This window comes from Colias croceus, chromosome 17, assembly GCF_905220415.1.
Source record: "Colias croceus chromosome 17, ilColCroc2.1".
NCBI lineage: Eukaryota > Metazoa > Arthropoda > Insecta > Lepidoptera > Pieridae > Colias > Colias croceus.
The window spans coordinates 6,876,670-6,904,393 of NC_059553.1; the positions used below are offsets into that span (position 1 = coordinate 6,876,670).

The 27,724-nt window shown below is 36.3% G+C and overlaps 1 protein-coding gene across 2 annotated transcripts; it reads right to left on the reverse strand.

Annotated features, from left to right (window-relative positions):
* On the reverse strand, positions 1 to 27,524 carry LOC123698975 (synaptic vesicle membrane protein VAT-1 homolog-like). Of its 2 annotated transcripts, none has more exons than XM_045645813.1 (9): positions 27,166 to 27,524; positions 12,655 to 12,784; positions 11,571 to 11,786; positions 8,117 to 8,268; positions 6,723 to 6,826; positions 6,387 to 6,442; positions 4,913 to 5,107; positions 4,381 to 4,591; positions 1 to 2,432 (listed from the first exon to the last, which is right to left on the reverse strand). In XM_045645813.1, the coding sequence occupies exons 1-9, from the start codon at positions 27,414 to 27,416 to the stop codon at positions 2,401 to 2,403; spliced, it is 1,347 nt and encodes a 448-aa protein (XP_045501769.1). In that variant the 5' UTR covers positions 27,417 to 27,524; the 3' UTR covers positions 1 to 2,400. The 2 variants fall into 2 exon arrangements, with proteins under 2 accessions (XP_045501769.1, XP_045501768.1); XM_045645812.1 differs by having other exon boundaries at positions 4,345 to 4,591.
* Positions 27,525 to 27,724: the final 200 nt, after the last annotated feature.

The following is a 27,724-nucleotide window of genomic DNA, read 5'->3' on the forward strand; positions in this document are numbered from 1 at the left end:
TTTAAGCATTTTTACAGATCATACATATTTATTTATCCATTTCATATTATAGATATCACACTGGCCCGCCCTTACAAAAATAAATGTGTAATACATCAACGACCCAGCCTATATGGAAATAACTGGTGCGACAGCGCCGACCATCTTCGACCTTCCTCATAATAAATATTGGCATCAAATTTGATACTAACCTACAACAATTTTGGACACATTCACTAAGTGCGCCGTCGCTCCAGCTAGATACATTGAATTACGGATATCCTTATAGAAGATAATTCAGATAAATCTAATAAACCATTATAGAGGTCGATATACACAAAATTTTATGTTTATATTTAAAAATTCGCACAAATTTGACACATAAAGCGACAAAGATTACTGACAAGAAGACTATAGCTTTAAGATATTGGTCCGAAACATAGAAGCGACGAATCCGCGTAAATACGAAACTAGCACCAAGCCACCGTACAATGTACATTCAAAGCGGCTTGTGGCGTCCTACCGCCATATCAATACAAAAGCTATCTATTGGTTTTCGCTACTACATTGATCTTCACAGATCACTCGTGAGCTCCCACGACCGACGGCAAGGATTCAGAACCTAACTGAATCAAGCTGTTGTTAGCTAGCGAGTCAAGTGTTGGAATTGTAGATACCAAGCCACTCTTGTTCACTTTGCCAAGCGTTAAAAATGACTCGGATTTCATTCTCGGCTGTAAGCTGTCGTTTACGCCGCGGTCGGACCCTAATAACGCAACTATGCGCTAACATTTTCTAAAAGGGTAAAAAATGTAAAAATTCTAGTCTGTCAGTGCGATGGCAGGTTTCATTGAGCAGTTCGAGTATACGATCGCAAGGAATGGAACAGCCTCGTTTTATTCCGGAAACCCGGACAACTACTTTTCAGCCTTTCTCATTTACCTTTCTTGCACGTGATATGTTATACCTACAGATAAGTTTTAGTACTGCGTACAAACACCTATAAACGTACTGTACATTTATGGCGGTAAATGTTACTTACAACCTTAAACCAGATATATTTATCATAAACACTAGTTTTATATCGAAAAATGCAGAGTAATATTGTTATCAAAACATTAATATACATCGTGTGAGAGTGTATCTATTTATGTAGATATGTGATATTTGTGTGTAAAGATACATAGAAAGCCTTACAGAAGTTTTACTAGACTTTTGTCTATAAAAATATAATTTAGGGTATAATTATTAAAAAGATGCCACCGATTACATTGAATTTTACATACATTTACACATAGACATGAAAATTTTCACAATAAGACGTCGTCGTAATCTCGCTATTGTTCACAGAGTATTTCGTTCGATTCCATCCCGAATGCTAACAAGGATTTATTTCATTGTTAGTTCAAAAAACATATAAAATTTCTACTTAGTACAAAAATATAGTAAATTTCCAAACTTTGGTTGTTTTTGAAGTTTCAACAGAATGAAAACGGTGGGCAGTGTACATATCGTATAAAAACTAGCATGTCTAGTACAAAATATCACACGTAGGGTTTCGATTTTATGAAAAAATGTTTTTAATGTATGCTTTGCTACACGAACGTGGATAGTTTCAGGATGTGTGTGCGATTAGTGTCCTAGTGTAAGTGAGTTTAAAGTTCAAAGTAGCGAGAACGCGACGAGCGGAGCGGGGCCGGGAGGGGGTACCAGGGCCAAATTTTAAACATTTACTAATAAAATATTAAAGCTTAACATACATAAAGATTAAGCATCTCTGCATCTTATACAATAGCCATTCAAAATAACCGCTGACAAAAATATCTCGTCCTAAAATAAAGTCTTAAAAATTTTAAAACTATGAGATTTGTGGAAAACGATTAACTTAGGCCAGAGATAAAACGAAACGTATAAAAATAAATTTCAATTAAATTAGACAATCGATTTCAATTTCGCTGTACCGTTATGTTGTTGCATAATCGTCAATTTCATTATAATTATTTGAATGTGATGAATAATAGAATAAAAAAAACGTAAAGACTAACTTAAATGAGACATTTACGACGATGTCGATTCTTGCAACGATATCGATATTTGAGAGTGATTTTCCAAAAGAGTTTTGTAATAAACGAATCCAATATCGAATCAATTTATTGTATAGCCTCGTTTCAATTAACCATTAAATCCTTTATAAGGTATTTATATTTCCTAATCGCATTCGAAACGCTTTTGAAAAATCTTGATAAAGTTGTAAGATCGTCCAGGGCCGTACTCAGACTTATAAAATCAAACATGAGGCAACATAATATAGTGGTTGTAGCGGCGCCGGAGTGCAAGCGCGGCTTCGCATCGCTAAAACGAGCAACACTAAAATAATTAATTGGCGGTGGTTTATCTGGTCCAGCTTTCTGGGGAAACAATTCAGCTAGATTCCTTCTCCTTCTCCTTAGACTCTGGAATAATCGAAAAAAATTATCATTAGTTTTCGAATACTTTTTTACAAAAAATCATTTTACTTACCGTAACAATCGGCAAAATGATTTAATAATTATTATCATGTTGAAGTAAGCCATAATTTTAAAATATTGCATGATGTAGCTTGATACTTGCACTATGCATACTTCTGTAATATAAAAGCTGTTAAATAAATTACGTAATAATATTTGCAGCAAAAGCATTTTTGCAATAATTGTGTTATAATTTTAAAGTAATATTTACATAACGGGATGTAAATGATTCGTTCTATTCAAGAATAGTTTGATATCACTTAAACTTTTTAAATATTTAACTACCCGCAAATAAAACAAATCTTTTCTTAATTGATAAAAACGAACAGTAATGAGTTTGCGTCCGATTCAGTATGACCAAGCTGACTAAACGCTCAAGAACACTGCAACCTTTAGATTTGTTTTTTTTTACTTTAGAAGAATTTAATAGTAAAAAGTTTTATCTAAATAATTATGTAAAATAATATGGACGAGCCGAAAGATCGAATTTAAAAAATTCCTCAAATTTTGAATTCTTAATTTCATAAAATAAAATATATAAGAATAAAGAGTGGCAATTTAATAAATATCCATATTGATACGTAACAGAACGTCTGCGTTTAAATTAAAGCGTCTCGCCAAATACGTATTCTTCTTCTCATTAATTAAGCAGTAATTTACCTTTATTCTCTTTAAGCTTTACGAATCAATGATATAAATGAGAATAAATAAGTTTTGCAAAAGCAAATCTAAAAGCTGCAATGTAAAGGCTTCAGGAAGCCGTTGACGTGCGCTTAGCCCGTGCGTAAATGCTAAGCTAAAAACCTCTTACACATAAGCGACTTACCAAGTGTAGTTTGTGCTAAGTAAGAAAATCTTGACTTAAGTAATACTTAAGTAATGGGTAGTGTAAGGCGATAAAATTCAATTGCTGTGTGAGCATGTGTCAGGAAGATTCAGATAGTATGGTTGAGTTGATTCCAGAAAAAAATATATCTACAATCTACATACTGTCAGATCATGTCGAACAGAGTTTATATGTTTAACAGTTTTTGTTTTTGATACAGTGAATAACTACTTATGTTCTAATCCTACTTATAATAATATAAATGCGAAAGTTTGTATGGATGTATGGATGTTTGTTACTCTTTCACGTAAAAACTACTGAACCGATTACAATGAAATTTAGCACACATATAGAGGGTAACTTGAATTAACACATAGGATAGTTTTTATCCCGGAAATCCCACGGGAACGGGAAATATGCGGGTTTTCCTTTGCAAACGCGGGCGAAGCCGCGGGCGGAAATCTAGTGATAAATAAAGAAAAGTTCTATTAAATAATGATAGAAATGTGGAGCCAAAAATTATCTAAACTGCATAATGATTATAGTAATGTGTTGGAATAGAAACCACATATGTGTAAGAGGCGGATAATATGATAAACGTGATATTGCAAAATATGATATTAGCGCTTTCTACTTTACACATTTTCTTTTACAATTTTTTGATTTATCGAGAGTCGTATTGACTTTACTAGGGTTTAATACTGATATCAAAATATTTAAGAAAATGAGATTTAAAGAGTTTTAGAATACTTTATTATAAATATTAACTTTTTATACAAAAAATAACTATTAAGGAAATACTTATTTAGGTTTATTTTCAAGTTACATTTCAACTTCATACCCTACAATGGAATAGAAAATATTTTAAATTCATATTTCTAACCCCTTTCCTACTAGTTACTAAGCCAATCACAATACATTCTTAATTCAAACGAAAATGTGTAAAGCCGCGAAACGTCATCAGTCAATAGAACCGCCGTAAAGCGTCTAGAGCTACGCATTACGGATGCCTGGTCATAGTTGGGGACGTACCTTCATCACTGTTACCGTTAGTGAGCGCCTCCTCACCGTTCTTTTCCCCGTTCTCCGCTGGCTTCTTCTCCTCTTCCTTTGTCTCCTTCTCCTTCTTCTCTTCGGAACTCTCTTTGGCTGGTTTCTTCTCCTTGCCGGACTTGCCCTTGGCGGGAGTCGCGGGCTTCGGCTTTGGCTCCAGAGACGGATCTAGAACGAGCTTGCCGATGTTCTTGCGGTCGTGCATCTTCTGCATCGCTTCACCGACCTATGGAGAGTTTGTTATTTTAATAAACTTTACGGTTCATGTAAGTACTTTATAAGCACAAATACAATGTATGAATTAAGCATGTCAGATTTATTATGTATTGAGGTATCACGAAATTTTTGGGTTTACAATTCCACATTCAATCGTGACTTACAATAACAAGAAAAAATCTTTATTGTGCACCACAGAAAAGTACAGATGAGAATAAACAATAAGACTCACTATAGCAATAATAGTATTTTTTTTATCATGGAAAATCTAAACTAAAGTAAACAAGTTTAACTGTCGCGGTTGCCTAGCAACGCGGGTACTCATACGTACATCCTCGAGCGCCCAGGTGGAGTCGACAAGCGGCTTGACCTTCCCATCGCCCCACAGCGCGAACACGCGCTCGACCGCGCGGCGCACGTACTCCGCGCGCCCGTGCTGGAACAGCAGGTGCCGCAGGTTCAGACCCGCGAGGCTCTTGTTCTCGTCGAACAGCTTGATCGGGGACACCTTGTCCACTTGCCACCACTGCAAGAGATGTGCTGTTAGAGTCTGATATTCAGAAGAAATAAGAATGACCCTGTTTTTATTGAGAGAATAACGTAGGATTTATTTTTTGAAAACTAAGTACGGCCCTGTTTTTGGAAGCGGCAAATCGAAATAAGGTCGCAAATCGTAATATATGTATAGACCGACTATGTCATAGAGATAATTATTTATTTTATAACACTAAGGTAAGTATACAGTGGTATATACGTATGCTTTCTCAATAATTGTTTTAAGTAATTAAACAAACATGAGTACCTACACAATATGATAAATATGGAAATGAGCTACTGCGTTCATAAGCACTCCTCAAATTAGGTAAGTATCTAATCATCCAATTACTCTGGCAAATTATACGCTGGACGTTAATTTGCACAAAAATTCCATTCCCCAAACATTTTCATATATCTTCACTAATTCAGACGTAGGTACATCATTATATGGCCTATATCACTCAGGTATCACGTAGAAATCCAAATAAATACGTTTTGAAATCGGTCCCTACTGAACCTATTCTTGAGATTAGCGTGTTCAAACAAACTCTAGGCAGAAGCAAAAGAAAATAAGAAAAAAACGAGAGGAACATAGGTGGCCCTATCGCGTATAAGCGGTCTCTGTCGGGCTATAAACGATACTTCTAGACTAATATTATAAGTATTATTAGTCAAGAAGTATCGCTTACCTTATTTCAATTATAACTAATAATCTTCTGGGTTTAAAATGTTTATTGTTTAGTATAGAAGTATAGATTACCGTATTTCATTAATAACTACATGAACTCTAATTTAACTACATGATTCACCGTTCAACCCCAACCAAAACGCTTACCACAATACCATTCGATATCCAACCAAGTTCCAACGTTGCAAAATATATACGTAATCATTCTCATTACGTATTGGATTATGTTGCCTTCCGTATTCATACGGTTTCAGGGGAATAAAGTTACCCACAGCGAACTTGCGTCCGCTCATTGTTATAGAAAGCTAATAATAATCGTCCCGTTATGAACAATAGATTAATTGTGTCGATAGATCGCGAATTGCTTTGCCATCTTTTGATGTTAGAATTTTTATATTATTTTGGTAATTGATTGATCTTTACTGCTTCCTTTTCTTAACAAAAACCTTTCAAATGTTTCCTTTTCCAATTCGATTGTACTGTTTATTGAAATAAAAATTGTAATAAAAATGAATACTCAGGAAATATATAATGTGCGTGGTATTGTCTATAAATCAGATAATTAAACATTGCTACTCACGGCACGCGCGGCGCTGAAGAAACTCTTCGTTTCGCCGGTCACGATGTTAGATGAACCTGGGATAAAACCACATTCCTTACACACACTTATAATCTTAAAGTCAATTATATTTTACATGCAAATGCAACACTTGGTTTAATTATTGCTGGCAAAACATTAACAAATGAAAGGGTGTATTACATTTTACAACAACCAGAGAGCATAAAGGCTGGACCTAAAATTTTTAGTTCGAAATTTACACGTTATTGTATTGATATATGTTTTAATTAAATGGTCCAAGTTATTCAAAAGGATTTGTAAGAATTCGGATATACAAACAAATGAATAGAATCATACCATAGAGGATGTATCGTCCCATAGGCTTGAGCAGCGAGTACCCGCGGTTGCACTCTTCGCCGCAGAGACAGTCCAACACAATGTCGACGCCATCAGGAGTGATCCTTTACAAAAATACACATTCATTATTAATCAATAGTCAATACTCATAAGGCGCTGCGACACATATTCGATACCTCAAGGTCCTTTGTCACAATAACACGTGCTCAAAATTATTTAACACGATTTTAAATGCAATGAACATTCCGTTCTATTTATATCTTTGTAATTACACTGATTTAATTCTACGACCGCGTCCAACCTATGAACGGTATCAGGAACACCGTCTATTTGTTTACATAAGGATTGTGAGGCTCATCTTGTTTATGCTACGAAGAGCTAACCAGATATAAAAATATCTGTCTATTTACGAGAATTAAACGCTGCGCGGCTGTTACAAAGCAGCTGCCCTAAGGAACGAGATATAAACGGTACAATTAATGCACTGTGCCAGACATAAATGGACCTTGACTTTACTATGAGACGATCCTCTCGACCGCTAAAGCGGTTTAAAGCCAAGGTTCAGCGAGGCTCTCGGTAAATTGGACGGATCGACGAGAGAACGATATGGGTGGGACACAAATATGTAACACTAATAACGACCAATTAAGAAAGCATGGGATCTAGAACAATTGGTTTATTTGCTTAAGGAATTTATGGGAACGTGCACGGCATATTTGTCTAACGCGCGGCTATTAATTAATAAAAACAATGAAACGCTGTTATGTAAATGTAAACAAACAATGAAGTAATAATAGGGATCAGAAAAGCATTTCGGCTGGAATGTAATGGATATAAGCGTCACCGGAGCAAAGCGTTACGGAAGGGGAAAAGACAATACCGTTTACATCGAGGGCGTCTTGAAAACGAAAGTCGAATACGTGGGAAATTTCACGCTCTCTTAATTAAACAGATATGAATAGCCGATGACAGCACAGTCAATATTTACAAAGGGTTGTAGTACCGAAATAAGATGCACGCAGAACGGTGCAAGGGCCGACGGATATTTTTAGCGGTGATTTCACATTTTCAGTTCCCTCCACATTTGGAGATCTCATTATAATTTTGAAATTAGTCCCGGTATGAAATATGAATCACAGAGAGATCAAAATGTTTTGAAAGCGTAAACTTTTTATGGCTACAAATAAATCAGTGCTGAAGAAAAAATGTTTGAATAAAAACGAAGGGAAGAATTAAATTTTGGCTTCTGCAAAAATTTTAAATAGCATTTAATGATAAAGAATCTGAATATCTGTATCACGAAAATCTTCTTGTATCACGAATATCTCTCCATCAGAACAATCTGATACAATTACAATTGTAGCTGTAGTCTAGGACCATAAAACCATACTTACTTCCTAACTTCGCTGGTGTAGTCACTACCGCGCTCGAGCAGGTGGTCAATGTTGTTGTTGTTAGCCTTGAGAGCTTCGTGCTTGCTCTTGGAGCAAACTCCGAACACCGTCACGTTGTCCACCGTCTTTGCTAGCTGGGCAACAGCTTGGCCCTGTTGGATAGGAGATGTTTAGAAGATATTCCGAACAGATTTTAAATTTGGTATAGATAGAAAATCCTTCTAGGCTTTGTTTTATTTAATTAGGCAAAATTTAAAGTTTGGACAAAGACACCATCTGTATCGTGATGATTTTCCTTTTGGTACAAACTGTTTGCAAAATTTCAGTGGCCCCATGGAAATGTTTTCAAAGACTGGAAACTTACTATGAATATGTTTACGTATCTATGTGTTCACACTTACTAGATCAATATAAATTGGAGTTACTGATTGTTTTATATGCTATGATTAACAAAGAAATTTGGTTTGGTGGTGACTCGTACATTCTTACATTGGCTACGTAATAATTGAATTTGCAGACCACAGCTGGCAGATTATTTAGTAGAGCGGTTTAGTCATGAGCACTTCATGTATTTAAAGCATAAATTTTTACAAGTGGTAAGCGTTACAGCATTGGTATACTTGTGTCGACCTTGACGGCATATTTTTCAAACCCGTATCAGAATAATTGAGAGCACGAACCCCACCCATCACGCTTTTGAAGCAATCCTCTCAAATTACCACAGTTCATTGACTTAGAGGGTAATGAATGATGTAATTGACGGAAGCCGGAGCATTCCACGGCAAATGAATTTTTCTCACCTAATTCAGAACACAATTAGAGACGATAATTGTTTTCGTACTTATCGAGCATTCGTATAACTTGTAGATATGTAACATGTGGTTAACGGATATTTACAGCGCATCTCAGGGTCAATGTTACGCTATTTTTAGACAAAACATTTATTTACTTATGTCCGCACCGGCGTGAAACTTTTTCACGAAGTAAGTAGGTATAAAGAATTTCACACGAGTTCATCTTGTTATTTATACGTAAAGATTAATGTTTATTGTTTCTACCGTGCAATTGTTTTGCGAGCGTTCACTAAAAATAATAGTACATTTTGTATTACAGACTCGACTGCTGGTTTAATAGATTATTGGCTCTCTTCGCCAATCTTTGGGAATATTTTTAATGTCAGTTTATCTACCATAATGTCTTGTGATAATAAACAATATTTTGAATTCTATTGATTTGGGTTTTTATCAAAAACAATGCGGATGCATAAATATAATTACAATTACAATAATAAATAGTTTCGGAAACGCGGTCTCAACAGTACCTACAAGCGATTTCGAACAGAGGTTAGCAATCCGACAGGAAATCGTAAAGTAATCGGAACTTGTTTATTTCTCCGCTAGAAATAAGTAAACGTCACGGCAGCGCAGGTAAGTGGATGTTTTGCAACTAATTTTCTGATATTGACGACATAATTGGACGGCTTGGATTGTGAAAAAGTCATGATCTTGCTAATCTGTCTAATCAGTGATACCTTGTGCAAATTCAGGTACTTAGTACTAACTCAGCCCCCGGAATCACAGACACAATAGAAAATCTATTGTGTCGTGGACCGATCGGGCCGCCGCGCTGGGGGCTCAATGGGTTAAGACAAAAGTATCCGCAAATTGCAACCGCATATTTTATAGAAGAAAAAAATAATTCCCTTGCATACAGCAGTATTAAAAGTAGAAAAATCATACCAATGTTATGTCACAAGCTGTTTAGTCCTGTGATATATGATTGACCAGTATAATTAAATTCCAAATGAATATACCTAGCTTCCCTACATTGTTCAAACTTCCTGTATTCCATGCTCAATACGTCTATTTTTAAAAGCTCGAATACTATGTTTATTATTTCTTCCATATTGTTTGGACATTAAACAGCGCTTCACTTGACAGTCACTGTACTTACCACATTGCTATTAGTCAACACGACCGCAACACAAATTATACGCTGAGTCGTTTCTAGTTAAATTACTATTATTTTTAACGGTCATATTTAATTGCCGATTTAATTACTTCACCAGAAACTAACTGGCCAACCTGATTTCGTTGAAATATTAAAACGTTTCATTTTTCCTTATTTATCAGTTGATCAAATTTATCAAAATCAAACCGTGTTTTAGTATAGTCGTAAATTTCTAAAAGACAAACTACAGTCTTACATTGTACTACCCTTAACCCTACAATATAATAAATGATTAACTGTAGCAACTATTTATTATTAAGAAATAAATCAAAATGTAATCAACTGTTTGAGAGCCAGTACGTCTTCCTGCTAATGAAGCATAAGGGTCCGTTCACACAGACCGGCTCTGAGAGGAGAACAGATTCTTATCACGATGAAAACAGAGTTTTTAGTATTTGTAACTTAAGGTTTATTTTTGCGTGTGCACTGCTTTTGACATTAAGAATGCTTGAACGCGCTTGGTGTGAAATAATAAGAGGAGCTGACCGGCTCCGATCGCGTACTTTTTCTCGTTCGCGCAGCCGTTCAGCTCCGATTACATTCGCATCCGCTTTCAGATAGCTTCCAGCTGGTCTATGTGAAATAGTTGACGGCTCCGCTCCGACCAACTCCAAGCGTATACGATCCGGTCTGTGTGAAAAGAAAAATGCGCGCCGATGCTCTCCGAGCCTCTCTGTGTGAACGGACCCTTACGCTAAGATTGATTCATCTTTCATAACATCCATATAGGACAAGGGGCTATTCATACAACTTATGATATACAGAGTGCTATCTGTGTGTCTTTTCATTTAGTACGAGGCCTCTTTGCAACAAAGTAACAAATGGTATGTAAGTAATAATAAAAATATCTACATACAGTTATAAATTGTAAAGGTATGTAAAAAAAGATCTTGAACTCACAGATCGTCTTTTCATAACACATTTAGACTAGTTTATCAATGATTGTGTAATGGATATAAAACGTAATGTTTAAAACGATTAATCAAGACATAAATTTAGTACACTACGTACGCGATACAAACTGTGTTTGCATTGTTTTAATTGAACTGGAACATCAATTCTAGAGAATATAAAATATTGTTTGTCACAAGAAGTGCCAGTACCAACAGCTTATTTATTATCTAATTTGAATATTTATAACACCATTGTAATTTATTAAATTCTCATAAAACCACTTGTTTATATATCGAACACAACTTATCTTGTATGATACTTCATTTGTTCATCTTCACTACGAATTACAGCACACCTATAAAACCCCCCAAAACTGCCAAAACAATCCGGCCTTAAGGCAGAGTATAGGTACAGTGTATACTCTGCAAAGATTAGCAATTGGAATGTGTATACTATTCACATTCCGATTTCTTATCTCTACACCGAATTACAGCATACCTTTTAAGCCCCCCAAAACCGTCAGAATAATCCTGTATAAAGTAAAACTTACCACACCACCTCCAGCCGAGTGCACCAGCAAGCTCTTGCCGGGCGTCAGGTTGGCCATCTCGAAGAGCAGCAGATAGGCCACTACGTAGTTGGTTGTGATGGCCACTGCGTCCAACGCAGACATGCCTTCAGGCAGCGCGTAGACATATTGCGCTGGTACCGCGACCAGTTCTGCCCAGGCACGGTATTCTGGCAGGGCCACTACTTGGTCTCCAACCTGGTAGATACATTTGTTGCTTATTATAGTGTTAAGAAAGTGGTAGTATATTTATTATAATATGTATGGGACATGGAATTTCAGCAAAATCGATCTAGAATATTTGACGTGGAATATAATTAATTAGAAAATTAACAAAATAATGATATCTGCTTGTCTTACTTCGTAATTCAATAAAACCTTAAAAATTGATATGTAACCATAAATCTGACTATAACTAACTGAAAATATTTGATCAAGTAAAACCACAACATGGCCATAACTCAGCATAATAGATAAAAATAAAATGTAGCAAAAATATGTCTGAATGTTTTTATACTTTATCATTATATCGCTTTCAAAAGGTAACTAAGTATACGGTTTTATTCGTTCACAGTATTCATAAACGAATCTCAGCACGAAAACCTCATTAGCGTTAATTAAATCTAATTATATAACAAAGTGGTTATTCAGTTAATCTTTTTACTAATAACATCTTTGGCTTCGCTTCGGAATAATAGAAATTGCTACTTCCTTTCCAAATTAACAAGCAAGGTTATTAAACATTACCAAATTATTAGAAAACCTAATATTGGCTTATAGACGTTATAACAACATATTATGTTCGTTTTGTTTGCTTTTAAATTATACAACACATTTATGAGTTCCTAGCTGTGCCGCGCGGATTCACCTTTGGTCTAACCTGATAACAAAAGCAAGTATTTTATTGTGTTATTCTGGAACATAAGCTACATCACTGCCCAGATCCCTTCAGTTGTTTTCGCGTGAATAAGTAACAAACTAACATCCATCCTCACAATTTTAGGTTTATAATATTACTAGACTAGACTTGAAGGAAGAAGGATAGAGTTGCACACAAATGCCTTACCTTGAAGTTGGTGACGCCTTCCCCGACTTGTTCGATTTCTCCAGCACATTCGAAGCCCAGAATGAAGGGTGTCTTTGGTGGCGAATCTATGGCCCCCTGTCGCACGATCAGATCTTGGAAGTTGAGACCGCTGTAACAAATATTTAGGTTAGATATGATTCGTGGAATGTTTTAATAATATGATTCGTGGAATGTGGATCTCAAGCGCTCCCCTAACGCAGCATAAAAAAAATGTTTTATATATTTCTGAATGGATTAACGCAAGATAATTGCAAATAAGTAGATAATAGCTATTTGGTGTCTTCATTGTGATTTGCAACTTGATTTGTTTCTTTGATGGTTGATCATTTCGATAGAAGTAAATTGTTGATGAAATATGAAGAATACTTGTATCTGAAATTGAATTATACGGTCAATGAATACCATTTACCATTCAATAATTATGAAAGCGATAAATACAGCGTTTAGAAATTCGCTTGTTGAACAAAATTAATTTGAAACTGTTATTCACTTCCATAAAATAGCAACGGACGCTTTGTTGGAAATACGCGAACAGAAGTTACTCCATTTATTTTCAGACATTTTAATTAAATTATTCCATCGTTTATACTTCAAGTTATGGACCTGCTACGTTTAATAAAGCTGCGCAGTGCCTAATTGAGGCATGGCTGGAATGCGGCTGCCATTTGTTATTATGCGTCAGAGTAGATCACGACCAGAATAATGGACCTACATTTAAATAATAAAATGACATCTACTTCCAGGACGACCTGACTTCGCAATATTTGCAAAGCATAAAATATAGGTTAATTAAAGTCATATCACGTCGAGCAACTATAACGAACATTTTTATACGCACTTGCATTTAATTTTTTATCTTTGTTTTTCTAGAAAAAACGTTTCGATAAAACGTCCGTTACATCAAATGTTTCCTTTGAAACATAAAAGTTTTATGGAATAAGCTATTATGATAACGATGGCGATTTGAGGGCTAGGCAGCCATAAAATCGAGTCCAGATGTCTTGCATTGCGAAATACATATCGTAATAATGGGGCATATGTATGATGCGTAAAAGAATAAGACGAACGAAATGCCGATGAAATTTTTGGTTTAAGTGAATTTTAATTCATTACGATATTGAACGAGCTCAAGACTTTGCCGAAATTGGTGAAGACAGCATACCGCTTACGAACAAGGTGCTTCGTACCTACGACCCGATTAACTTTATAAACGATTGGAGTTAATAATTTATTGCGTTGCCAACCTCGAAGCAACGACTTTCAATAACACAATTGAATTATTGTCTGTGAGGACAGGAAACATTTTTATCATAGGCCGGAATCTCTTGCGCAGCCTATGGGTAAGCCATGCAATTTGTCAGAATTCGATGACTGACCGATGAGTTTTTTAAGACAAGTTAAGAATGTAAGTGTATATTTTAATTAATTGAAACATCTTTGGCGCCAAGTTCCTACTTGAATTCCATTCCATACATTGTCTCAATGAAATTTGATAACAAGATTACCATATTAAGTACCTACTTGGTTCAAATTTCGTACCGTTAATCATCACCTCATTTCTTTATTTTTGAACAACATTAAGTTTGTGTTTGTTCAGTGTTTTCAACGACTCAGTACATGTACTTATTGTACATACTAATTTCAACTGTTATGTAGTTTTTAAACATACTACGCGTACATGAATTGTAAATAAGCTGCACAAGTTAATGTCAACCAATCATATCGATTGCATCTACATTACTCAAACACGTATAATTGTTGTGTGAGGTATACGTGGCTGGGTTGATAATGAGCCATCGTGGAATCGATATTTCGCGATTGTCCCCACTCCAGAATATCAAACAATGCCTGTGATGACGCGCGGCATTGTTTACGCTTAAGCTTACATGACCGACAGACAGTATCTTCTATTTAATTTTACATTGCAAATAATATGAGTGGCAAGTGGTTAGACAATGGAAATTTCTTGTTAACACAGCTATGGATTCCTTTACGATTTGTATGTTAAAATACCGGTTTTGAATGTATGGTCTATATTTTTATTGTTCTAGACTTCATAAAGTTCTTACTTAGGAACTTAACGGGATTTTGGATTTGGATTTTCAAGTCGAAATTCAATAAATTCTACAAAGAAGGCTCTCTGAATTCTATAAACCATTTGATTGCCATAAAACCAAAAATAATCATATTCAAATTCTTATCAATCAAATATTTTCTCATGAACTTCTCCAGACAAAAGAGAACAGAGCAATCCAATAAACAAAAGCTAGCGAAGTTGTTTGTAATTGTTCGTATAAAGATATCCCATTTACAACTTAGTCGTAACTCGCAAAGAAATGTTGAATAATTGTTTCTAGTTTCTCATTATTAGATCATTGTCTCCGTTTCTTATAACAATACAATAAGGCAACAAGGCATAACACAAACCCTGGTACGTATGTGAGCGACAAAGTGCATTTTAATGAAAATATGACATGAATCACAATGTTATCTTTGTATAAAAATGACCTTAATCCAAAATGAATGAATCATTTGGGGTTACGGCTGTATTGTTGACGTTGTTTCGGTATTTGCGTGTGTCACTCGGGGAGTGGCTCGGACCCCCCTTGCCATGACGTAGACAATTGTATAAACATACCCCAAGTACTTTGCTGATTCTATAAAATCAATAGCTAATTACAGCCTATTCGTTCACCCGCATACAGTACATTAAACAACTAAGTACTTACATGAAATTATATAGATATTTTTAGCCTCAACCGCATAGAATATGTACCACACAATTAAGACTGTTTAAAGTATTTATTTTTAATTGTGTTAGTTTACTTACAAATCATCACAGATAATAATATAGGCAACCGTCAACCAATCATCGTAACCTATTATTTAACATAATATTATGACTAAATAATGTTTAAAATAATTGTATTGTATTAAAAACAATAATTACTAGAAATATAAGTAACTCTGTATAGGTTAGTAGTTAGTACCTAGAGGCGAGTCAGGCGATTTACCCTCATTAGGGCGAGTCTGATAAAAGCTTGTAAAGTAGGTATACCGAATATTAAAAGGCTATAAATTTCGATCTAGCTACAAAGCCCACGCAAACTAAGCGCTAAGTTTATCATAAAATAACAAAGGTATTGTTGTTAAATACCAGCTTCATGGCCGTCGTCGTGATCCTATCGAATAATTGTTATTAGAATTTCAAAGCCAGTTAATCCCGTTCCTGATCCTTTTTTATTCACAATGAAATTTACACGCACGCTACCTGACGGATTATTATTCAACAGAATGTTGAATCTCCATTTCCTTCGACAATATTAAAATGGGCGCGCAGGTAGACTCACGGCTCATCTCGTACGGTGCAGTTAGCTTGCATCCTTTCATGCTAATATTTCGTAATAATCACGTCTCGTAAGCCGTACGGCGTACCTACGCACGGCCTGTTGCCAATTGCGTGTCTGATAGTCCTCGCTCAAACGTGGCCTTGAGGTCAATAGCACCTTGAGTGGGAGCCGATAAACGACCACCGCAGACCGGCGACCCAGCCCTCCTTCGACAAATAATAGCACTCACTCGCTTCCCCCTTAACACCCGTTTTTACAGCGCCCAAATGTACCTGCCACCCGACAAAGCTAACGAGACTGTTTTACGGTACCCCGTAAATTATTTCAGTAAGAGAAATGCAAATTCAATATCTGTATTCATAACGAAGTGATTATAACCCAAGTTGCTATTAATGCGATTAATTCATACGGCAGAATTTCTATTCACGCAATTCAAATAGCTTTCCAGTTTATTAAGCAACGTCGTATGATAGCTGAGAAATATTGCGTATAAGTAGCGCTGAGTCCCTCGTAAATGATTTTAATTTGTATGTAATGTAGATGAACTTTCACCCCATTTCTGATTTCAGGGTAATTTGAAATTGCATCGGGGTTGTAATACCGCAACGGCGACCGACAGCCCGGCGACGGCCGGCGCGGCGCGACATGACGTGGCCGAGGCGTCAATGTGTACATGCCTATTATACGTAAATTAGTTCATACAACCCTTTAAATAGAAGCCATTAAACCCTGCAAATGTGAATTGAGGAATCTATTTTATTCGTGTCGACCTAAGGTTAGTTTTAAAAACATGAGCACACAATAAACGCAACCATAAATTCGCTTTGATGTTGGCGTTATTAAAGTTATTAATTTACAAAATATTAAAATGAAAAGGCTTTTACTTAGTTCGGGGGTAAACAACCTTCACAGGACTCATTAAAACTTTAACGTGTATCGCAAGGTCTGTTGTCTGCACCCGTGCAACGCAGACATATTAATGAGTGGAAACTTATTCTACATTAGAAAAAGTCACACAACTTCCCAGACAGAAATATTACTTACTTGAAAATTTAATAATCAACTAAGTAACTAAATCATGTAAGAACAAAAGAAAATTACTTTGAAGTACGCGATAAAATATTTCTTGTAATAATTCCTCCGTAGGAATTCAATTAGAGACTCACATTTATTGGCTAAGAAACTCTTGATTAAATTGAAGAATATCCCGGCAATTCTCATGGGTCTGTCGTTCATAATCCAGCTAATTGGATCCAATTTAGATGTCAAACTTAATAGAGGAGCTTTAAATGTCGGTACAAGAAATAACTTCCTCTTATGTACAGTCACTCTACCACTATGACTAAAAATACCATGTGGGGGACTCATTCATTGACTAATGAAACTCATTGAAGGCTTCAGATGAATGATAATGTGCTCTCTATACTCCGACCACGTACATACTTCTGCCTTATAGTTAATATTATGGAAATCTAATGATTTATATTGCCTACTATCGACCACTACGCACTGTGATGAGTAAATTGTAATGTAGGCTTTGTAATTTACTCTACGTAAAAGATGACTCTAGATATTTTATATTGCGGAGTTATTATGAAAATGTTTCAGGTTCGTTGTGTGATATATCATAATAAACAATTTGAGTAATCAGATACGTCTTATAGTTTTAGTGCAATTAATATTAAATGAAATACAGCTATATAATTATTATTACAATTATATAAGACTTGAATCGCGAACATAAATTACAATTTCAATTTTTATAAATGAATAAAACGGTACTACAGAGATAAAGCTATTCATACACGACGTATCACTGAATAAAATATGTTTTGCGTGCTGTCGGTACAAGTGCACCAAAAGGAATTTCCTGATTCGCGTGTTCTCGCTCATTTGTATTCTCTGTACCGCACTGACGAGTTAACGTACTCAACTATATTTATGAATTTAGTGGAAATGGAACTAGTTTCCTGTCTATCGATAGATAGTAAAGCCGAAGCCTTAGATAAATATCGAAGTTGTATCGAAAATTTCAATTTGTATCTAATCAGCCGATAACTCAAGTAAGATAGGTATATATTGCGAATCGTTCAATGGAACGTGCCATGCTTGGTATCTCCCTTCCAGACCACATCTATACTATCAGAAAACGTACAAAGGTTAACTGATATAAGATATTGTTCTCAAAGTATGCCAACTCAAGTGGAGATGGGTAGGCCACATGTGCCGAAGAAGTGACAGACGATGGGCGTTAAAAGTAGCGGAATGGAGACCATGGAGTGGTCGACGTAAGCCAGGCAAAACGAAAGCACGGCGATATTTCCGACGATATTTCCAGAACAGCGCAGCGGGTAAATCTTGGATGTGTCTCACCAAGGACCGCAAAGATTGGAAAAAACATGAGGAGGCCTATACCCGACTATGGGTCAATTAAGGCTTTAAAGAAGAAGAAGCAAATGGAATGTTAGGCCAAAAAACATCTCAAATATGCCTATTGCCCACGTAGAATTGTTGACTTTAGGGAATATGTGTTTATTTTATTATGTCAATTCCTTTTAAGTGTAAGCCGTTTTAAAATGGAATTTATATCAAAAAATGTCGCGTGTATACAGCGTGTGTAGATAAATGTCGATTGAAACGAATAGCGTGACTGGACTACTTTAAATACGATTTTTTGTTAGGAATTTAGGTAACCCGTTAGCGGCCTGTTATTAGGCCAAAAGGTAATTGAAATGGGTTTTTACTTTTTACCTTCGAAGACAAGGTTTTTTATTTAACTGTAACTCTTTCAATTTTAGCTCAATAGGCCGGATTTGGGGCAGAGCTCTTCTTCGTTTTTATAAAAACTGAATTAATTTGTTTTTCAATAAACGTAAAAGCTTTGAATGTTGTTATTTCGTGTACTAAATCAATTAATTACAGCATTTACCCCAAATTTAAGGGCTCAGTTGCCTTTACGACAAAAAACTTATTTTCCTGTCAAGGGGATATTATAGTAATAAATAACTCTAACGTACCTAATATTTACTTACTGAACTTCAAGTACGTACCAACACTTGATAAGCGTTCAAACGAGCTTCCAACGAAACACATTAACATTCAATATCGCCAATCAAGTTATAGATTAGATAGTGATCTTTATAAAAGGAAGCGGCTGCTTTAATCCTTAATTATATTAAAACTAACAGGTACAGACCATTACGGACACGTCCGGATAGCGGTACCCACTCGTCACAAACAATGACACCTTCTATTTCCGATATGACTAGACAGTCGACATCCACGTGCGTTCTATCACATACTGACTGGTGCATTCTTTATTACTGTTAATGTCGAGATGAATGTAGTAACGAGATGTTCTAAGATATGCGACTACAAAAAAAGGCTATCTTCTGTCCTGATAAAGTCGTAAAACATTTGGTCGAAACGGATTGGGCTTAGCTGATCTGATTTAACGCGCAAGATGCTCAGGTTGTCAACAACTAAGTTAAAGCATAATTCCATGCAATTTCTGATGTATGCTAAAACCAGTCATGTAACAACAATGATCAAGTATTGTAATGAGTATATAAAAACTTGTATCGTATCATTAATGAGAACATTAGTCACCCTTGTTCGATACAAAGGCTCGTCAAATCGGTCACTGCAGTCGTTTTAATTGTACACAGGAAGCGAGCCTCATTCCACAGATGGCTGACGATTCACTTTGGGGTGGCTAAACAACCATAAAGTTGACATAAAAGTGGCCCGGAGTTGCCGGAGCCCGCGCATCTATAAACCAAATGTATAGTCATGTAACATTTTATATTTCAAATTATTTCCGATCCATAAACGTAGTTTTTAAACATGAATTTAACTATTTATAAGCAAATAAACGTTTGTAAAACTACATTTTTTGTAGATAGAAGATTATTTCCTAAAATGATATTCCAATGTTCTAGAACGAAAGAAAGAAAGAAAAAACATTTATTTTTAGAAAAAGGTAAACACACAAGAAGAAAACACAAAATAGAAGAAGAAAGAAAGTACGATACATAAGATTATACTTACATCATGTTGTTCTACGCAATGTATCTATTGTAGAATTTACAGAACCTTTTTTAAACCAATATTTACAAACAAGTATTGTCAATATCAAGAATATGAAGCAGATAGTTGATAAGAAGTGCATAATGGTGATATCAGTTGTTTCGTGACTTCACAAATAATGCTATCGGCTGCGGCATTCCAAACATTCTCGAAAATTTATCGATCTTCTAAGAACAATGTAAATATAGATAACGATTTACTTTAATATTTAAAGGTAAAAACCGACCTAACTAATAATTTAATATCAGATACTTACAGGTAAAAATACAAATATCTTATATTTAACATTTCCACCTCAAAATTCACTCCAAAAATAGTACGAAACTAAAAAAAAAACATAAACTGACAACTACAATATTTACCTAACCTTAGCTCTGCTTTTACTGCTCACACCCGAATTTGTTTAACAAAACATTTATTAAACGACGCTTACACTGAATGAAAGGGAGCCCTTATTGCCATGCGGGCAGGAAAAATACAACCCAAATGACGCTTCGTATCAACAGGATCATAATACATAGTAGTCCTAAATGTTGGGGCAAAAAAGATGAGTCGAAACATTACTGAGCTTAGGGTCGCGTCGCGTGACCCACATTTCCGAAATGTTTTTACGATCACCCCACTCATTATTTATCTACATTCATTTTTTAAGCTTTAAATAAAATATGTCCAGCAAGGACAGTCTGCGGCTTATTTCTCTCTTCAAAATTGGAACGGACGTCATATAGTCCATTGAAATGTTACATTTTTTTGGCCCAACCTTGCGTTTTTTAGAGGACGCAATTTTATTTTTTTGGATGTGGGGGTATGTGGTATAAACCATATCTTCCGCTATTTTCAAGATGGCGGCCGTGGGACAAGGGTGGCGACCCCACAAACTTGGTGATAGCTTCACACTAACCCCCTCTACACATCAAAAAAATAAAATTGCGTCCTCTAAGAAATGTAACCCCAAATGTAACTTTTCAATGGACTAATAATATTAAAAAAAATGTTTCAGATTTTTTTTTTATTTGCTTATGTACCTTTCCAGTCAGTTTTATTTTTTATATCAGAAAAAATACGAACTTTTAAAAAATCGAAGGAGAAATTGAATTTGGAAGGTCTCTTTGGAAGGAATCTGCGTATTTTAATATTATAATGTAGGTGGGTACTATCGTAAGAACATTTTCGTACCTATAATATAGTATGTAAGTATCGGTTAGGTACAAGATCTAATCCATAATCATCGTGAAAGTGTATTTCTTTCTATCTAATGTTCTTGGAAGTTGTTTACCCGGTCCAATAAAATAGAGTAGGCTCCATTATAAGGGTTCATCAGAGTAAATAACAACTGACGACCAAAGCGAACGTGTTTCGATTCGCAATTTAAGGTCCAAGTAACAGAGTTCCGCAATTTATACAGAGTTGTTTTTTTAACAAATAACCGTAATCATTTATATATGATTCGTATCTAATTGTACATATTTCTATTTGATAATGTATGCAAAAATTAATTGAATGTAACTAAAACTGAAAGAAAATTTATTCCTATAAGTATGGATTTAACCTTAGATTTAACAGGTAAGCTAGAATACTTAAATTTTAAATCATTTAATCAGAAAAATAGATTTTTTATAAATAATAAACCTATACTTGAAATAAAGATCATCTGATAATTCTAGTAAGTAATAACTAATCCTTTTAACCTTTGCCATCATTATCAACAACCCTTGTAAAGTAATGACTTGAAACAATATACATTTCAAGTTTGACGAAGGCCGTACGATTCTTTCCAGAAGGTAACCTGAGACGACCACTTTATTAATTTTTAACAGACTCCACAAAAGGCCCGGTAGCATGGGATATTTCATGACCGTCATCTTAAAACCAGATTATAAAGATTAAACTTTAATAAAATCAGACATATCGCTTTTCAAGATCTGTATCTTTATTTTGCGATGAAAAAACATCCTTGCAAGGATTATATTTTAACAACGGAATAATCCCTATTAATTTATGAATATGAAGAATAATGATATAACTATACATACATAATTATACAGAACCTTTGTAGTTTGTAGTAGCAAACGTCGATCAATAATTTATACCAGGTGCGTAATTTATGCGTACCTACCTATTTGATATATTAAAATTTTCCGTTCTTCAAAATATTTACACGTAGACATTATTTAATTTATCATTTTCAACGTACAATAATGCTTCATATCTGAAGGGTGGTTATCAACATGATCCCCTTTATCCCAGGCACGTGTCTAACGTCCATTACAATCAAAATCTTTAGAAACTGCATGATTGGCTTTAATCAATTAACATCAATTGTTGTCCAAACGCATACTTTTAATTCATACAATAACGAAACAATAGAACTCAATATTTTAAGAACATGTTATAATTTCTCGAATCTGATTCGCGGCTATGTACAATTTATGGACCATTAAATCACAAACTGACGGACAGAATCTCAGCGAAACGGTCTGATTATTATTTATACTTAATGAATATAACTCATCGTTGTTTACAAGCTACGAATAACCAAGTAAATTGAATTGCTTTGTCCATTTAAAATATTACGTATTCAAAACACGATTATCTTTATAAAACTTGATCCGTAGAATGTATCCGGGAAAGGTGACAGACACTTCCTCACACTTTCACACGTTTATGTTTATTATTGTTCTGTTATACATGTGTGTGATTTTTTATAATTGCTTCCAGATACGAAAAACACATGTTATAATGGCGCTGGATAAAACCGGTTCCATGTCCCGTTTTTGTCCAAAAAATTTTGGCTTCCTTATAATATGGATCAATTGTTTAGAAACATGTTTGTAAAATATAATTCAATAACTTTCAATTTCCTATCCGTCACGCAAAAAAATAATACAGTCCCAAATTCAACAGGTGCATTACGAATTCAAGTATACGAAAAGAAGCACGCAATGACACCATCTATTGAATATAAACTTGAATAGGCGGATTTGTCGTCGGATCCAGGGATTAGTGAGAGAGCTTAACAATTCCTCTAGACGGTAGATGTAAAATACCGTCATATGGTGAGAGTACATGTCTCGAAGAGTGTGGTTGATGGGCGCTATAAAAAACAAGCATCAGCGTCGAAAGACGTTAGGCCTGCGGAGATTGGTCGGGCGCGGGGCGGTAGGGGACGCGCCGTATTGATCTGCCGCTGGCTGCCACCCCCGCGGCCCCCGCGCCCCGCACCCCCGCCAGACATTACAGAAGCACTTGCGACCCTCACCCCTGCCGCCCCACCGGGCTGACACCCCGGCGCAACGCAACCACACCCCTTTTTCATGCGAACATCGAGTCACGGGATTTTCCAATTCAATTTACCTAGCCGTCAATACCCACATAATAAATTAAATACTGAAAAAACTAAACGCGATTCAGGGGATGATAATGCGTAACCGACAGTTGTATACAACGATCGTTACGAATGCACGAAATGTTCTGAGAAATACGCCGCAAGGATTTGTCCTGTGCGCGTTTTGTCAGAAAAAAAATTAAGAGCATACGACATGTTTGTTGCCATATAGAGTTGAGAGTTGATTCGATTATTATGGGCACAATAAGCGAGGAGGCATTTTCGTAAGTTCATTGACTTTGGACAATGTGCTCGACGACTATTGAGCCCACCCTTAGCATTTGTACGAAAAGATTTAATTCTCCAAACGTGGCACAGGGCCAAGCCAGGCTAGACCCCGTCTAGTACTACGTATGATTCATACAATTCCTAGTAATGGGAGCCAATTTACTACGTTACTATTGCATTCACCCCTATTTGATAATCATAGCCATTATGGTTTTCCTGCTAAAGCGAGGGAAAGCAAATACGTTATGTTGATGAACGACGATGATAGTTTCAGGCGCATGAGTCAATATTAGCAACTTATGCTGACTCATCAATGCAAGTTGACTTCGGAGTAAGAATATGTGCGTGACGCACACGCAGTGCGTAGTCAATAGTCATACTAAAAGAGAGTTCAATTGTTATGTAAAAAGATACAAACATTTATTAAACAATCATAATTTCTTTCAATGATCGTGTATAACCCGAACACAAATTGCTGGATCCAATGCTGGATATTAATTTATTTTTAACAACTATCACGACCGATCTAATGCGTTTATAATGCCTTCACGAGACAAAGGGATAATTGTGAGCATTTATAGGAATAGTATCAATTCAAATGGACCCCTATGAATAATGAAGTCATATAACAATAGAAATAAATTAAATACCTAATGAAAAATGTCATAATCGATACGAAGTACACACATCATCCCATTAAAGCGAAGCAACGATAGGGGTACAGATCTAATCAATCGATTAACAAATGTTTCAACTACAAATAAATTGAAGCGATCAAACCATTACTAAAATAAGAAATTGATTAATAACTTTGCCTTCGAGATTAGAAAGGTCCACCATAGACAATAATTTTTACAAGCATAGCATGGCAGCATATTAGGAATATGGCGAATCCGCCCACACAAAGTCAGAAGTCGTAGCAACAAGCAACTTGGTTGTCAAGTTCGCAAGAACATTACTTTCTAGTGACTCATAGGAAGAGAGCTATCTCGCGCAGACGTTCTCAATAAGGAAGAGGGTAATAAACAAATTCATCTCTCCCATCTTATGTGGCTTCGTAGCCCATTAAAATGCACAATACTGCACTTTATCCATAGAGACCGGCATCATTTCTCGAGGGGCAGACGCTAAATTTAGAACTTAAATAGGTACCAACAAAGAGCAGGATATAAACAATTAACGCGCTCTTTTGGTGCAACACTGAGTAAAACATCGTTTATACATTATATCATCAGCGCAATAAATTTTCCTTTTCGTAATTTTTACTATCTTTAAAACCCTACAAACTATTGAAAGTACTAACTATTTTCGTTTTATAGATATTAAAAATTCCTACGGATTTTAAAAATATCATTGAAAAATAATTTTAACTTAAGCTCTCGTTGAAAACAATACTTTCATGACATCTGTAAATCGTACCATATTATTAAGGATATCAAATTCTGTATTCCGTATGCATTGTAAGTTGAACCATCGAGGAATAACTAAGTGAAATTAAATATTAATCATATAATGATGTCCAATTGAACCATCTGTGAGACTGACCCGAGAGGAACAAAAAACGATCACGATTTTTTTGTCTTGAGTTCATATATAATTAAGCTATCTCAGAAAAAGAAAGCCACTCTGGCACAAGGGCGTGAGTACGTCGATTGTTCTCGGAAGACGCATTTCTGACACTGACTTGACCTAATTGAATATAATGGTGTTATTCACTGGCTGATCCCATGTTATATTACGAGAATGTATTACAGGCGGTCTTATAGAAAGTTTGAACGAAGCGTCCGGCGAGTCATAATAGGTTGGATTTCATATAACTGTTACATGTCATTAAATTAATAGCGCTATTAAATAGGGAATTCATGTGTGGATCTGTTGTGAACTTACAACAACGGACGATTGTTGAGATGTTCGAAAGAAAGAAAGAAACAATTGGTTTTTGTATTCATCATTTTCTTGCATATATCAAACAAAAATATGAATCCCTTAGATTATAATTTCATAATTAACATAAAGAATTCAAGAATAGTAACTACTTTATTTGGTTGAATTGTACGCACTTGCGTAATATGTAGTACAAGTAGGTACTGGGCAATATAAGTTTATTTTCAATCTTTCATGCACATCTTAAATCATGTAAAAATCAGTTTTGATCTTTTTGCAGTCCGCAACGTAGTAATTTATTTTGAATTACTTGACGACTCGAGTCCTTCATGAAATATTCATCCGATAAGATTTTGATTTAGATTCGACAGTGATAAATTACGTGCACGATGCACGCGAAAAGAAATGTATCGCTCGAAGCTAAAAATAACATTTGTGACTCTCACTTTCGCGTCCAGTCGATCTCGCCACGGACAATTGTTAAATCAAGTAAAGTGCAAGATAACGAGCCAATATGTTTTGCAACAAGTACCGGTTCAAGGACAGTTCAGTTCATATTTTAGCGGCAGCTGTGGTCGCGGTCATTAACATAGTAAGTTGTCGATAAGCGTGCTATTTTTAGCGCAAGCAGGGATGCGACTTGCGCCTGCCTCGCACCTCGTTCACACCTACGCACCAGCCCTCCCGGCCGCTGCGAGCCCACCGCTCACCGCTCACGGCACTATCCGTAACCCGCCGGACATTATCTACAGGAAACGCACCATTACTGTCTACCGTTAGACTTCAACGCTGTTCCAAACTAAATCAGTGCGAAAAAACACATATTGTGATTATACCCTTCGATTTCATTAAACCAACAAGCGTCAGCGATCTTTCACAGTGGCCGCTTTGTTAAGCTCGAAAGCATTAACAAGAAAAGTGGCAGATAACTCATGCGCCGTCGTAAGTAGCCTGTCGACGGATGGCATAATGCATTATCTGAAGCACTGAAACGATAAACGAACAAAGAACAATGCCGGTAAAGTTTAAACTCCCTCTCTGTCATGTTCCATTTTTAAATCCTTACATTTTAAATCGTACCTACCCAATATGGACATATTTTGTACATTGTAAGCAAATAAGATTCGCGGAATGAATTGAATGAGTGAAATACAATGCAAATTTTTAAATCGATGATACGACGGTCGTTAGAGTGTAAATCCGCTTAGGGCGCGTCACCCGGTGGCAGTTGGTGCAAGTGTGTGCAGAATTTTGAATCGGGTACATTAAAGCTGTGCAGTGAAACACGCCTCGGTAGGCAGATGTTAATGAAGCTGCCGCGGCCGCGACGAGAACAGGGACCCGTTTCACAACGCGTAGAACACACGAGTATGATTTATCGAACATTAAACAGTATAATATTTACCAATTAACGCAATAGCATTTGTATTCTGCAGAAATAAATTCATACTGACCGGTATTTAAAATTAAAAAAAATTGGGGAGATGCCGGTATGTCTTCTTAAAAAAATATATGTCGAATTCAGTGAAGGTACATAATAAATGCAAAACTTACCAAGCTTTAACACGAATGACGACTTCACCCTCAGCCGGTGTCGGCTCTGGTTTCTTCAGAATTTTGACAGTCTTTAGACCGCCGAAGCCGGTTAGGACGACGGCCCGCATCTCCTTGGGTGGCGGGGTCTCCTTTTCTTTCTCCTCTGTGGCTTTCTCCGGGGTCTCTTCTGGAGGAGTTTCGGTGGTTCCATTCTCAGTCGGGGTCTTTTCAGGCGCTGCGGCCGCAGGGGTTTCCGTGCTTTCTGTCATGTCTGATTAGTTAAGTGTACGATCGAGTGTAGCGGGCAGCGTACGCGGTACGAATGAGGCGGAAGCCGGCCGGCGAGACAACGCGTCGCGAAACGAATGAGTAGGGAAGGGCGCAGCGCGCGCATCGAGGGTGCCGCGCGGCGAGGGGCGCGGGGCGCGGGGGCGCGGCTGCTGGGGCGCGGAGGCGCGGGTGCGGGGGCGTGGGGGCGTCGGGCGCGGGTGCTCGCCGAACAGGTGGCCGCCGCCGCGCCGCCCCGCTCACCCCTCACCCCTCCTATATTGCACTACACAGGACCTGGATTAACTTT

Coding starts and splice junctions, on each gene's coding strand:
- LOC123698975 (XM_045645812.1), bottom strand. CDS start 27,416: ATGACAGAAAGCACGGAAACCCCTGCGGCCGCAGCGCCTGAAAAGACC. Junction 8,269..11,570: donor ACTCGGCTGGAGGTGGTGTG/GTAAGTTTTACT, acceptor CCTATCCAACAG/GGCCAAGCTGTTGCCCAGCT. Junction 6,827..8,116: donor TACACCAGCGAAGTTAGGAA/GTAAGTATGGTT, acceptor ATTTTTGTAAAG/GATCACTCCTGATGGCGTCG.